At 39.6% G+C, this 16058-nt stretch overlaps 1 protein-coding gene across 2 annotated transcripts in view; it reads right to left on the reverse strand.

Annotated features, from left to right (window-relative positions):
* LOC139750219 (dolichyl-diphosphooligosaccharide--protein glycosyltransferase subunit 1) overlaps positions 1-16058 on the reverse strand; it is a 29140-nt gene continuing 13082 nt past the window's right edge. Inside the window, exons 6-11 of one of the 2 annotated variants that reach the window (XM_071664703.1) lie at positions 15867-15981; positions 15472-15676; positions 8486-8668; positions 6639-6766; positions 388-588; positions 1-32 (exon numbers count right to left, since the gene is read on the reverse strand). In XM_071664703.1, coding sequence (XP_071520804.1) covers positions 432-588; positions 6639-6766; positions 8486-8668; positions 15472-15676; positions 15867-15981 — 788 coding nt within the window. In that variant the 3' untranslated portion in view covers positions 1-32; positions 388-431. Of the gene's footprint in view, positions 33-206; positions 589-6638; positions 6767-8485; positions 8669-15471; positions 15677-15866; positions 15982-16058 lie in introns of those variants that run through there. The other variant, XM_071664702.1, reaches the window with a different exon arrangement.

Raw genomic sequence — 16058 nt, forward strand, 5'->3', positions numbered from 1 at the left:
TAAAACTTTATCTTCTTTATTAGCAGCACATCCTGTCAAAAAAAAAAATATATATAATGAGCTTATATACCATCAGAATGTACAATAGTTAAAAAATAAAACAAGCAAATTTCTTTCAGGAATGTTACTAATACAACATCCACATAAATATGGATAAAGCATTATGATGCAATAAAGACAATTCTGTTTATGCAGAGCCAACAGAATTCTTTCTTATCTGAGCTCATGAACACCTCTAATGTATATTACATTGTATAACAACAGGAAAAGAAATACAAAAATGAATCCCTAAACTGTTATCTATCACCCTTATGGAACATAAACCAGTACAAAATGTAAATCCAACTCTTTTAAGTAACAAGGCTTTGCTTTGATGATACTTCATACTTTGTAATACTTGTCACTGGGAAGCTAACAGCAGAATGCCTCAATCATATATTTGCCAGAACTGATTTTATTTTCTCCAAAGCTTCCTCTTTCTTCTTGTGTAAAGGTGCATCAGCATCCATGTACTGCTGCTTGCTCATCTTGCCTGCAACTAGCTTTTCTACATTGGTCAACTGCTGCAACACACTCTCACGAAGAACCCTAGAAAAAGAAAGTTTTATCCTCAAATATGCCACTTCTATTTTCTATGAGAGATTTGGAACACATCTGGAAAACTTGCTAGTTTATAATACCAGCTGCCTGCTGGAGCGCACTGTTCTCCACATAATGCAATCACAATGCTCTATTAGCCTTGTTTGCATGAGGGATACACGAGCAATTCTAGGTACACCTGCTAACATTTGACATGTCATAGCTAGCTCAACAAGCTAGAGGTGTATGCAAATCATCTCTCTTTTTCTAGTCTATATTAGGCGAGTGACTTAGCACAATTACTCCAACTCTATGACCTCTCATGGAATTTTCTATTATATACTAGAAATTGGTTAGGTGCCATTAATGCTATGTTGATTTCAGCTTATGCTATGAAAGACTTTGGGAGAAATCTTTTTGACTGCCCATAAATAATGTATTTATTCAAATGAATCAACTTCAGTAAAACGTGCCTTTTCCCACTTATGAATGAATTTCTTGGTTATAAATTTCATTATATCACCAGAGCTAAGATATGCACTCATTTTTTCATAAGAATTTATCTTATGGCTGATATTTAAATCTGTTTAAATATGATTGTCAGAGGTAAAATAATATTCTCTCCATAGGAGGGAAACATATATATATATATATATATATATATATATATATATATATATATATATATATATATATATATATACGTTGAGATGTATAGGTATGTATATTTGCGTGTGTAGACGTGTATGTATATACATGTGTATGTGGGTGGTCTGTTTCCTTGCGCTACCTCGCTAACGTGGGAGACAGCGACAAAGCAAAATAAATATATAAATAGGAGGGAAACAAATCTTTTGCTATTTTCTTTCACACAAACAGCATTCAAATCCTGGATTAGTGAAGATGTATTTGGCCTCATCGATAAGAGTCATGTCAATGCCAGTTGTGGTAAGGGTGTGGAGATGATGATGTACAATGAGACAACTTTTAACCCTGTCGCTGCATCAACAGAAAATTCTGAGATAGCAACTTGCACAGCCTATATAATTACAGGGCCTTCCTAAATCTAACCCTGGTTTAATAAAGATGTGTTTGACCTGACTCAATGGGTCATGTCAAAGGTCAGTTGTGCTGTGGATGTAGTGAAGATGAGGAACAATGGAAACAGCCTTCAGCCTCTTTTTGGGGGAAAAAAAGGGGAGAGAGAAAAAAAAGAGCACTTCCTCAACCCTACTCCAACAAGTGTCCTGGATGGTGTTGCCCCTATGCAGACACTTCATACATAAAAAAAGACTGTCAGCTGATGGCCAACAACTACTTACTGATCTAGTCATCTCTCTCTCTTCACTTTGTTTTAACTAATATCTTGGTGCTTTAAAGTCATGATGTCAAAATGAGGTTGTTTATTATTAAGCATAAATAAATATATAGTGTAATGTTTTTATGTACTGGCAACATTAGGCTGCTCAGCATCCCTAAATTCAGTGCCTTAATTTTTTTTGCTCCATTTACAGTCCATGTTCATCATTATGAGTATGAGTTATATATGCCTACATAAATACTGCTTATCAAATGACATTGGTCCTGATGTGTAGAAAAGATTACCTATGACCTAACCTTTATGGTTAAGGTCAAAAGGATGTGGTGTTAATAACATAGTGAGGATAAAGGTGTAGAAGATGAATATGTTCACGGCATTTGACTAGACTTGCATGGGGCAGGTTAAATGTCACCCCTATCCCTGGGGATAGGGGTGAAAGAATACTTCCCACGTATTCCTCGCGTGTCGTAGAAAGCGACTAGAGGGGACGGGAGCGGGGGGCCGGAAATCCTTCCCCTCCTTGTATTAACTTTCTAAAATGGGAAACAGAAGAAGGAGTCACGCGGGGAGTGCTCATCCTCCTCGAAGGCTCAGAGTGGGGTGCCTAAATGTGTGTGGATGTAACCAAGATGTGAAAAAAGGAGAGATAGGTAGTATGTTTGAGGAAAGGAACCTGGATGTTTTGGCTCTGAGTGAAACGAAGCTCAAGGGTAAAGGGGAAGAGTGGTTTGGAAATGTCTGGGGAGTGAAGTCAGGGGTTAGTGAGAGGACAAGAGCAAGGGAAGGAGTAGCAATACTCCTGAAACAGGAGTTGTGGGAGTATGTGATAGAATGTAAGAAAGTAAATTCTCGATTAATATGGGTAAAATTGAAAGTTGATGGAGAGAGGTGGGTGATTATTGGTGCATATGCACCTGGGCATGAGAAGAAAGATCATGAGAGGCAAGTGTTTTGGGAGCAGCTAAATGAGTGTGTTAGCGGTTTTGATGCACGAGACCGGGTTATAGTGATGGGTGATTTGAATGCAAAGGTGAGTAATGTGGCAGTTGAGGGAATAATTGGTATGCATGGGGTGTTCAGTGTTGTAAATGGAAATGGTGAAGAGCTTGTAGATTTATGTGCTGAAAAAGGACTGATGATTGGGAATACCTGGTTTAAAAAGCGAGATATACATAAGTATACTTATGTAAGTAGGAGAGATGGCCAGAGAGCGTTATTGGATTACGTGTTAATTGACAGGCGTGCGAAAGAGAGACTTTTGGATGTCAATGTGCTGAGAGGTGCAACTGGAGGGATGTCTGATCATTATCTTGTGGAGGCTAAGGTGAAGATTAGTATGGGTTTTCAGAAAAGAAGAGTGAATGTTGGGGTGAAGAAGGTGGTGAGAGTAAGTGAGCTTGGAAAGGAGACCTGTGTGAAGAAGTATCAGGAGAGACTGTACAGAATGGAAAAAGGTGAGAACAATGGAAGTAAGGGGAGTGGGGGAGGAATGGGATGTATTTAGGGAATCAGTGATGGATTGCGCAAAAGATGCTTGTGGCATGAGAAGAGTGGGAGGTGGGCTGTTTAGAAAGGGTAGTGAGTGGTGGGATGAAGAAGTAAGAGTATTAGTGAAAGAGAAGAGAGAGGCATTTGGACGATTTTTGCAGGGAAAAAATGCAACTGAGTGGGAGAAGTATAAAAGAAAGAGACAGGAGGTCAAGAGAAAGGTGCAAGAGGTGAAAAAAAGGGCAAATGAGAGTTGGGGTGAGAGACTATCAGTAAATTTTAGGGAGAATAAAAAGATGTTCTGGAAGGAGGTAAATAGGGTGCGTAAGACAAGGGAGCAAATGGGAACTTCAGTGAAGGGCGCAAATGGGGAGGTGATAACAAGTAGTGGTGATGTGAGAAGGAGATGGAATGAGTATTTTGAAGGTTTGTTGAATGTGTCTGATGACAGAGTGGCAGATATAGGGTGTTTGGGTCAAGGTGGTGTGCAAAGTGAGAGGGTTAGGGAAAATGATTTGGTAAACAGAGAAGAGGTAGTAAAAGCTTTGCGGAAGATGAAAGCCGGCAAGGCAGCAGGTTTGGATGGTATTGCAGTGGAATTTATTAAAAAAGGGGGTGACTGTATTGTTGACTGGTTGGTAAGGTTATTTAATGTATGTATGACTCATGGTGAGGTGCCTGAGGATTGGCGGAATGCGTGCATAGTGCCATTGTACAAAGGAAAAGGGGATAAGAGTGAGTGCTCAAATTACAGAGGTATAAGTTTGTTGAGTATTCCTGGTAAATTATATGGGAGAGTATTGATTGAGAGGGTGAAGGCATGTACAGAGCATCAGATTGGGGAAGAGCAGTGTGGTTTCAGAAGTGGTAGAGGATGTGTGGATCAGGTGTTTGCTTTGAAGAATGTATGTGAGAAATACTTAGAAAAGCAAATGGATTTGTATGTAGCATTTATGGATCTGGAGAAGGTATATGATAGAGTTGATAGAGATGCTCTGTGGAAGGTATTAAGAATATATGGTGTGGGAGGCAAGTTGTTAGAAGCAGTGAAAAGTTTTTATCGAGGATGCAAGGCATGTGTACGTGTAGGAAGAGAGGAAAGTGATTGGTTCTCAGTGAATGTAGGTTTGCGGCAGGGGTGTGTGATGTCTCCATGGTTGTTTAATTTGTTTATGGATGGGGTTGTTAGGGAGGTAAATGCAAGAGTCTTGGAAAGAGGGGCAAGTATGAAGTCTGTTGGGGATGAGAGAGCTTGGGAAGTGAGTCAGTTGTTGTTTGCTGATGATACAGCGCTGGTGGCGGATTCATGTGAGAAACTGCAGAAGCTGGTGACGGAGTTTGGTAAAGTGTGTGGAAGAAGAAAGTTAAGAGTAAATGTGAATAAGAGCAAGGTTATTAGGTACAGTAGGGTTGAGGGTCAAGTCAATTGGGAGGTGAGTTTGAATGGAGAAAAACTGGAGGAAGTGAAGTGTTTTAGATATCTGGGAGTGGATCTGTCAGCGGATGGAACCATGGAAGCGGAAGTGGATCATAGGGTGGGGGAGGGGGCGAAAATTTTGGGAGCCTTGAAAAATGTGTGGAAGTCGAGAACATTATCCCGGAAAGCAAAAATGTGTATGTTTGAAGGAATAGTAGTTCCAACAATGTTGTATGGTTGCGAGGCGTGGGATATGGATAGAGTTGTGCGCAGGAGGATGGATGTGCTGGAAATGAGATGTTTGAGGACAATGTGTGGTGTGAGGTGGTTTGATCGAGTAAGTAACGTAAGGGTAAGAGAGATGTGTGGAAATAAAAAGAGCGTGGTTGAGAGAGCAGAAGAGGGTGTTTTGAAATGGTTTGGGCACATGGAGAGAATGAGTGAGGAAAGATTGACCAAGAGGATATATGTGTCGGAGGTGGAGGGAACGAGGAGAAGAGGGAGACCAAATTGGAGGTGGAAAGATGGAGTGAAAAGGATTTTGTGTGATCGGGGCCTGAACATGCAGGAGGGTGAAAGGAGGGCAAGGAATAGAGTGAATTGGAGCGATGTGGTATACAGGGGTTGACGTGCTGTCAGTGGATTGAATCAAGGCATGTGAAGCGTCCGGGGTAAACCATGGAAAGCTGTGTAGGTATGTATATTGCGTGTGTGGACGTGTGTATGTACATGTGTATGGGGGGGTTGGGCCATTTCTTTCGTATGTTTCCTTGCGCTACCTCGCAAACGCGGGAGACAGCGACAAAGTATTAAAAAAAAAAAAAAAAAAAATATTAAAAGTCAGTAAAGATGAGGGTGTAGTGAAATGACTTTTGACATCCTTATGGGTTAAGTCAAAGGCCAGTGGTGATAAAAGAAGACTGAGTTAGGTCAATGGTGTAGTGAAGATTAGTCAAGTTCAAGTCAAAGGGTTGTGGTGCTGATGGTGTAATGAAGCAGCTGTAGATACCTGTAAGGTTCAGGCCAGTGGTGTACGACTGTGGTGAATATTTAAGTGCAATATAGATGACCTCTGACCAGACCTAAAAGCTAAAGTCAATGGCCATTGGTGTTGGGAGCATTGTGAAAATGAGGGTGTGGTGAAGAAGTAGCATAATGAAAATGAAATACAGTGCAGAAGGTGCTGTGGTGAAGAGATAGGGTCTAAAGGATATTGGTGTTAGGGGTGTAATGAAAACAAAATCCTAGTGTATATGTAAACATCCTTTGACTTGAAGTCATAAGATTCAGATAAGATTCAGAACAGATGTCACTGGTGTCAAGGCAGTAGTGGGGTTGTACTTGCTGAGAATGAAGTAAAAATGTGTTTCTCAAATATGAAGGTATGCTCGTGGGTGAAGTAAATTTAGGTTTATGAAGGGTTTAGTGATAAACTATTTTGACTATGAGGAAGTGAAGATGCATTTTGTTGAATTGCGATGTCTTTTAGTGGTGGGTGGTAAAGAAGGTGTATTTGCACAGGACTAAGTAAATCTAAATTTGTTGAGGGTGTTAAAATGATTTTCAATGTATTCCCCTCTGCAGTGAACATTACTATCAAAGACAGTGCACATGAAGACACTTACTTCACTCAAAATGCTGGCATTTAATTCTTATCTAGGTTTTGTTGAGCGATCTTCAATTACTGCATTTCAAACCAATTTTCTTTTGACTAATATTTGGGAGAAATTTGGAGATTATTTCATTAGGATCAGGATTGAGGCTCTATGTAATAAATAATACCATCTGTGGGTAACCTCACAGCCTACAAGCTAAATTCCATGACATACTCACCTATCCAATTTCTGCAGCTCTGAAACCTTCTCAGAATACTCTGCATTATCTAAGCGTATCTTAGCAGCAAGATCTGTGATGGCTTGAGTCTCATCACGGATGCTGGCCTGAATCTTCTTCGTTGCAGTCTGAGGTAAAAAAAGCAATAAAATTAGACATGAATTTATTACAATGGTTCATCAGAGAAATTATAGATGATATGGCTGCTGGCAATGTATGGACTGCTGTCTGAAGAAGAGGTGTTGTCTAAAAATTATACTGTACCCTAACCTACCCATTATAAAAATATTTGTGGCCTTTGTCTTTCAAAAGTCCTTTTCCTTACCTTTCCATTTTTTTGAATAAATATGTAATCTAAGTTATTTATTCAAAAAATATAACATACAAAATACTTTCAAATGATAGAGTGAATAAATTAAGGATACTCATGGCATCACAAAGGCCACAGAAAATATAACTGATGCTCAAAAATACAAACATTTAACCTTTCTTTTTTCCTGCCATACAACCTAGTATCATATTTCTTTCTATCTTTACTGTATGTTGGAAGTTCCAGTCATGGATAAAAGTCCACACTGAGGCCTGGCCTTGCCTGATATGTGAAGAAGGGAACAACAATTTAAAAATTTCAAATGAAATGGAAAAACTGTATTAAAGGAGTCAGGTCATAATTGATAAGAAATACATAAGGGATAGTCAGGTGCAGAGCTTCAAGGTGTATGTGAAGGAAGATATCAATGATAATTACCCATCCCGAGTTGTCAATGGAAGCTGGCTGAGTATATCAAGGTTCTAGCTAATGGCAAGGGAACAGAAACAGCCAGCTTTCAGGAGCAAAAACCAAAAGTAATACCTATGAAATGGAAAAATGAATCAACATTTTGGTATAGGGTAATTGTGTTAAGTTATAAGTTTAGACTGGGAGAGTTTATAAGTGGATCTACCTTTCTATATTTCTGATGCTTCTCCCCTCCGGGAACTCCCTCAAAAGTCTCCATTACTGGTGAACTCCAGTGAATGCTTGTTCCCCTTTAGTGCTTCACTCTTCACAAGCCACTGGCAAAGGGCAACGCTGGTGCACTGTTTTTAGACGCTCCTAAAGCATTTCTTCAAATTACTTTCTTTTCATTCCTTTCACTTTTTCCTTGCGATTCAGTAACTCCCCTTCCTTACTTCTCACATTTACATCTCCACCTCTTCTTTTTCACCTTTCTTTCCAGTACAATTTCATATTTTCCTTCAACTTTCCACAACTTTCTTACAAAATCTTCATCTACTCTCTCTTTGCTTTCCTCCATTAGCATCTTATCATTCTGTTTACACATCTTGTATTCTTCCCTGCTCCTCTGCTGAACTTCTACTGATACATTCTTTTTTAGCAATCACCATATACTTTTTCCCCTCTTCCACAGCATTTCTAATCTCACACAACCACCATGCATTTCCACTTTTATTCTTATATCTCACAACCTCGTATCCAACTATTAACACTAAAAGCTTTAACAGTCTTTCTCTAAACATTCTGAACACCTCATTCAAACATGAATGCATCTCTACATTTGCTGCACCTTCATCCAAACTTTCTGTCACCCTTCTGTCATATTCCTCCTTGCATTCTTTCAGGTTCATCTCCTTTGCTGACACTTTTACCTTTCCATTCTTCTTTATGCCACACCTCCACAATCCTCACTTCCACAAAAACTGCAAAATTATCAGAATCTCCAAAGAATCCTCTCACAACCTTTCATATGAGTAATAATGCAATTTAGAATGTATCAACAGTTTCATTGAATAAGCAAATGATCAAAACATTCTTCCAAAGATCATAATACTCCACTAAAGTCTACCTGAGACTGAGTGACATCCTTAGAGCTCTTAAGTTTTTGTAGTTCTTCTTCTAGCTTTTCATACAGTCGTGCTCGCTTGTCATGATGAGAGTGGACTCTCTCACAGTATGATGACACACGCATTTTGGCTTCTGTTGCATCATCTTTACTTAGAGTCAGATCTAGCCGGACATAAAGAATAACCTGAAAGAAAACAGGAAATTACAGGATCCAACTACTACAAAATCTAAAAGCACCATAACAACTGCAAATCTTGGATCAATCATCATATGGTGCCAATATGTCAAAATTAATTAACCTGAATCACTGCACATCTTTGCACAATACCATTCTGTATTACAAATCAAAATTTAGAATACTTTGAAGAGTGATTAATGAAGAATTCCTTAACTGGTATCACACTTTTTTCCATGTCCTAAGAAAGGAGTTATGCAACTCACTACTGTCTTTTTCACTAAATACCTTTATTTCATCCCATAAGGTGATGGTAGCACATGTTTCACCACTGCTATTAATCAGCTCGGCCCATACTGTACATATAAACAATATCTCCTCTACAATATACATCAAACCAAGTGGGTACTGAGCTGTATGCAACATCCTGAACATCTGACTGGTTTCAGGTACTTTATTAAAGGATACATGCTTGCTTTGTGCATTTACAATGATATGGTTATTTCACTTGCATTGTGTTCTAAAAATACCCTACAATGAAAACAACCCACTTTGTCTATAATTCTGAAACCAATAAATTTATGATAAACATTCCATTTCCCTTATTTCCAAGAGACTAACATAAATTATGTCCTAAATATGAGCTTCCAAAATTAGCTGGTACTTGCTTCAACTTGTCACTGGTAACCACTGATATACAATATCTTTTTTTTTTTTTTTTTTTTTTTTTTTATACTTTGTCGCTGTCTCCCGCGTTTGCGAGGTAGCGCAAGGAAACAGACGAAAGAAATGGCCCAACCCCCCCCATACACATGTACATACACACGTCCACACACACAAATATACATACCTACACAGCTTTCCATGGTTTACCCCGGACGCTTCACATGCCTTGATTCAATCCACTGACAGCACGTCAACCCCTGTATACCACATCGCTCCAATTCACTCTATTCCTTGCCCTCCTTTCACCCTCCTGCATGTTCAGGCCCCGATCACACAAAATCTTTTTCACTCCATCTTTCCACCTCCAATTTGGTCTCCCTCTTCTCCTCGTTCCCTCCACCTCCGACACATATATCCTCTTGGTCAATCTTTCCTCACTCATTCTCTCCATGTGCCCAAACCATTTTAAAACACCCTCTTCTGCTCTCTCAACCACGCTCTTTTTATTTCCACACATCTCTCTTACCCTTACGTTACTTACTCGATCAAACCACCTCACACCACACATTGTCCTCAAACATCTCATTTCCAGCACATCTATCCTCCTGCGCACAACTCTATCCATAGCCCACGCCTCGCAACCATACAACATTGTTGGAACTACTATTCCTTCAAACATACCCATTTTTGCTTTCCGGGATAATGTTCTCGACTTCCACACATTTTTCAAGGCTCCCAAAATTTTCGCGCCCTCCCCCACCCTATGATCCACTTCCGCTTCCATGGTTCCATCCGCTGACAGATCCACTCCCAGATATCTAAAACACTTCACTTCCTCCAGTTTTTCACCATTCAAACTCACCTCCCAATTGACTTGACCCTCAACCCTACTGTACCTAATAACCTTGCTCTTATTCACATTTACTCTTAACTTTCTTCTTCCACACACTTTACCAAACTCCGTCACCAGCTTCTGCAGTTTCTCACATGAATCCGCCACCAGCGCTGTATCATCAGCGAACAACAACTGACTCACTTCCCAAGCTCTCTCATCCCCAACAGACTTCATACTTGCCCCTCTTTCCAAGACTCTTGCATTTACCTCCCTAACAACCCCATCCATAAACAAATTAAACAACCATGGAGACATCACACACCCCTGCCGCAAACCTACATTCACTGAGAACCAGGCGTGCGAAAGAGAGACTTTTGGATGTCAATGTGCTGAGAGGTGCAACTGGAGGGATGTCTGATCATTATCTTGTGGAGGCTAAGGTGAAGATTAGTATGGGTTTTCAGAAAAGAAGAGTGAATGTTGGGGTGAAGAAGGTGGTGAGAGTAAGTGAGCTTGGGAAGGAGACCTGTGTGAAGAAGTATCAGGAGAGACTGTGTACAGAATGGAAAAAGGTGAGAACAATGGAAGTAAGGGGAGTGGGGGAGGAATGGGATGTATTTAGGGAATCAGTGATGGATTGCGCAAAAGATGCTTGTGGCATGAGAAGAGTGGGAGGTGGGCTGTTTAGAAAGGGTAGTGAGTGGTGGGATGAAGAAGTAAGAGTATTAGTGAAAGAGAAGAGAGAGGCATTTGGACGATTTTTGCAGGGAAAAAATGCAATTGAGTGGGAGAAGTATAAAAGAAAGAGACAGGAGGTCAAGAGAAAGGTGCAAGAGGTGAAAAAAAGGGCAAATGAGAGTTGGGGTGAGAGACTATCAGTAAATTTTAGGGAGAATAAAAAGATGTTCTGGAAGGAGGTAAATAGGGTGCGTAAGACAAGGGAGCAAATGGGAACTTCAGTGAAGGGCGTAAATGGGGAGGTGATAACAAGTAGTGGTGATGTGAGAAGGAGATGGAATGAGTATTTTGAAGGTTTGTTGAATGTGTCTGATGACAGAGTAGCAGATATAGGGTGTTTGGGTCGAGGTGGTGTGCAAAGTGAGAGGGTTAGGGAAAATGATTTGGTAAACAGAGAAGAGGTAGTAAAAGCTTTGCGGAAGATGAAAGCCGGCAAGGCAGCAGGTTTGGATGGTATTGCAGTGGAGGTTATTAAAAAAGGGGGTGACTGTATTGTTGACTGGTTGGTAAGGTTATTTAATGTATGTATGACTCATGGTGAGGTGCCTGAGGATTGGCGGAATGCGTGCATAGTGCCATTGTACAAAGGCAAAGGGGATAAGAGTGAGTGCTCAAATTACAGAGGTATAAGTTTGTTGAGTATTCCTGGTAAATTATATGGGAGGGTATTGATTGAAAGGGTGAAGGCATGTACAGAGCATCAGATTGGGGAAGAGCAGTGTGGTTTCAGAAGTGGTAGAGGATGTGTGGATCAGGTGTTTGCTTTGAAGAATGTATGTGAGAAATACTTAGAAAAGCAAATGGATTTGTATGTAGCATTTATGGATCTGGAGAAGGCATATGATAGAGTTGATAGAGATGCTCTGTGGAAGGTATTAAGAATATATGGTGTGGGAGGCAAGTTGTTAGAAGCAGTGAAAAGTTTTTATCGAGGATGTAAGGCATGTGTACGTGTAGGAAGAGAGGAAAGTGATTGGTTCTCAGTGATACAATATCTAGGTGGTAAAAATGTATAAAATACTCTTTATGAAACAATGTCCACTGAAACTTTTCCATGTCACAGTCTACTGCAGCAAAAGTGTGCTGTACAATCTCCCATGCTTACCAATCAGGAATGGGTGGCCTCTGACCCCAAGCCATTCTTGAAAAGCATCTCAAAAAATATTTTGAAAGCTCTGTATATACTGCATTTAGAGACAATGAACAGAAAAAAAAGAAAATTTCCAAAATAAAAGGGTACCATAAGGTAGCAATATTAGAAAAATGGTATGCAAAGACATCTCACATTATATGTTGTTAATTTTAGAGGTTCTAATCATAAGTAAAAGGGATTTTGAATGCTGATTTTTTGTCAAGGAATGTTGGACAAGCACAATTTCATAAAAAAGAAAGTGCAGACTCGACTTCTATTGACAAATATTTTTGGTCTTTAATTAACAGAACCTCCATCAATTCAACCTTTTCTCCTCTTCTTTGACCTGATCAATCAACTGTTTGCTCTCCAACTGACAGAGCAACTCTTTTTGGCATCTTGTTTTTCCTCTAACTCAACTTTAGATGATTTAGATTCTAATCCCTCACCCTCACCTCCTACCTCTGGCATCTATATCCTCCTTGTGCAAGGTAATATCCCAGATTCAAGGGAACAAGGCAATGGTTCAGATGGCATACTCCCTCATGTTCTAAAGGAGTGTCCCCATGAGCTAGCACAAATCCTTCCTCACCTATTTTGTCTCCATCTAAAAACCAAGACTTTCCCTTCTGCTTAGAAGCATGTCTTGTAGCAGCCCATCCCTAAGAAAGGCGGCCACTCTTACCCCTCAAACTATTGGACCACTGCTCTCACTTCTGCTAACTCCAAAGTCTTTCACTTATTCAAACACTCAGAATCCCATGACATTCTTTTAGATCACCATTAAAGATTTTGCAGTACTATGTCTACTGGTGATCTCTCCTGTGGGATTCTGTAGAAAACTTTGTTGCAGTCCTCAACTTCCCCAATGCATTTGACTGGATGAGGCACAAGACTTTGCTTTCCAGACTACCTTCCTTTGGTTTCATTGTTTCCTCACAGGACATTTCAACATGGAAGTTGTCAAAGAAGCAACTTTCCCCTCCCATCAGTAGTGGTGTTCATCAGGATCATATCCTATCACCTACTCCTCTCAATACATGATCTCTTCTTCTAAACCTATGCATTCATATGTTGATGATTAGATTCCACTTTACATAGCTCATCATAGTGTGCTTGCGTGGTGTATTGAAACTGGTGTAGTGGTACAAGAAGCTTGGGTAGGTCATGTTACCACATCCTCTCCCAAAGTCTGGCAAGCCAAAATTGATGCTTCCTTATAAACTTAAAGTGGTCTCTCACCAGGTTAAGGCCAGCACTGCACTTACAGTGAGAAAGTGAAGGAAAAAACCTGTGTCTCACTGGCCATGCCTCACTGAGGTGTGTGCAACAGGCCCTCCATGACAACCTGGGATTCAAAAGCTACTGTGAAGTGGTACAAGGGACCTGGGTAAGACATGTTACCAGTTCCTCTCCCTATGTCTGGCAGGCCAAAATTACTTTAAGGGTCTATACAAAGACCCTTAAAGTGATTTCTTACCAGATGAAGGCCAGCCCTGCACTCATAGTGAGAGAAGCAAGGGAAAAAACTTTTGTCTCCATGGCCATGTCTCACTGAGGTGTGTGCATCAGGCCCTCCATGACAACCTGGGATTCAAAAGCTACTGTGCCCTCAAGAAGCCACCTCTGACCACTGCACTGCAAAGGGTGAACAGAGTGAAGTTTTGTAAAAAGTACAGTTTGGGATTTTGAAACATGATGGAGTGTTTACTGGATGGATGCAACTACTTTTACCATGAATGGTAGCAGTAAAGGGAGTGTGTACTGGCCACTGCACTTAGACCCACATCTCCCTCAGTAAACAGATAAGACTGTAAAGCACTCTGCATTAATCATGATGCTAGGATGCTTCAGTTATTATGGTGTTGGGGAGCTAGCAATTTTTTGTAAAAATATTATGATGAATCAGTTCAATTATTTGGAAATAATGAGTGATTTTTTACCCGATTCATTTGGTAAAGCTCAGGCTAAGATTTTTATGCAGGATGATGCCTCTATTCTCACCCCCTTGTGTGTTTCAGGGGTTAAAAGACTGTGAAGTGCCCTGCTTTAGTGACTGGTTAGGTAGTAGTCCAGATCTCAGTCCTATCAACAACCTCTAGTCTATAATCAAGACCTGTTTAAGTGACTGATACATCTGTCCCTAAGTCAAAAGCAGCCATTAGAGGTCTGGACTTCTTTATCACTACAACCTAGCTAAAAGCATACCATGAAGGCTTAAGGGTGACCTGAAGCACAAGAGGAATGCAACAAGATACTAACAGAAGGGGAAAGTGTTATTTTTGTTCATTATGTAACAACCATTAAAAATGATTTTTTTTCAGCTTATGTAACTACTTTCGTCAACAACAAAACTCAAGATTCTGCTAGCAAGTCCAGTTTGTCTCTCTGTCACTGATAAAGATAAAATATGGGTCCTTGGACCAAGCCGTGTGGAACTCGACTAGATACATGAAGCCACTCAGATACTTCCCCATTTAGTAATACTGTTTCCTTTCTTACAGCACATCCATTAATCACGCATACAAATTCAGTTTCCTTTACTGTGAGCTCTAACTCTATTTTGCAATCTTTTATTGAAAGTCTGACTAAAGTCCAAGTATTTAGCATAAGAAGGTACGTTGGAGTCCCAGTTATCAGATATATCACAAAACAACTAACCAGATTCATTAAGTAACTGTGTAGATGATCAAATATTAATCTATTTTCTTCAAAGAATTTAACAACTTTCTGTAATAATTGTCTAACTAGAACTGAAATGAGGCTAATGGGGTAAGAGTTTAAAGCATATCTTCTATTTCCTTTTTTCAAAATTGGTGTTTAAATGGTTAGCTTCCAGTCATTAGGCACTTTCCATTCCTGCAATGATCAGAAAAGTCATTTGCTGGCTAGCTTCCACAAATATTCTGGTCTGAATTACCTGACTTGTTTGGATTTAGTCCTCACAACATTCAAGTACCTTGAGGCATTCAGTATCTTAAATGTTGAACATTCCATTTTTGGTGCCCAGAAATAACTCAGAGCCTGAGGTGTATTGGGTAAATTTTCAAAGGTATGCTGGGTAAATTTTCAAAGGTAAACGCTAAATGGATAACCAGCCCTGGGTCATAAGTTCAGATCCTGGGATTGGGTTGAGGTGGGGGATAATAATTGGGTTACTGTATTAATTTCCAGGGATGTGACTGGCTGGCACATATATAAAAGTGTTTGTTGGAGCAGCAGATACTGTGTTGGATGGGCCAGGGCTTCCTGTTTTGAGTCTGTCAACTCTAACAAACAATTATGACAAAAGCAATCATCCTTTGTACACTATACTGTGCAACAGAAGGATTCTATTTTAGCTTAACACAATATTACAAATATCAAGATAATTTATCATACACATTCTGTGAATATTATAATAGAGCTAATTTTTCACAATGAAAAATATTAGGACCTTACCGTGATAAACAAGATGAAGAAAGCAACAACAACAAGCAAAGGTTCCTGTAACATAAGTATGGAGGGAAACCGGTAGTGCAGTGTGAAATCCTGGATGTGACTTTCTACTAAGTTCTTTTTCATCACTGAAACAACTGGCCGACCCACTGTGTCAAGGTAAGTGAAGTGCAGAGAATCAGGCAGTCGCTCTACTGGATATGGTGTTCTGCAGGAAAGATGATGTACATAGTAATTACTGTCAGAATCAAAGTGTCACGGCTAGTCTCATCAATATACCCAAGAATTACATATTTTGAATACATACATTTAACACTGAAAAATGAAAGTGTTTGAAATCAAAATAGAATTAAACAGGTACAAAGGACTATCAAAGAATAATATTATTACAAACTTACTCAAACACAATACCACGTACACCTTCTGGTAGAATTATTTTCAGCACTAATTCATCAATGGAAACATCATCAAACACATGATCAAGAATGCGCATTTTCAAGATGTATTCATCACCTTAAAAAGAAAAGTATTTACATTAGATATAATGCACTTCTTTTTATAACAAAAAGGTTATCATGTACACAGCACTA

This window comes from Panulirus ornatus, chromosome 9, assembly GCF_036320965.1.
Source record: "Panulirus ornatus isolate Po-2019 chromosome 9, ASM3632096v1, whole genome shotgun sequence".
NCBI lineage: Eukaryota > Metazoa > Arthropoda > Malacostraca > Decapoda > Palinuridae > Panulirus > Panulirus ornatus.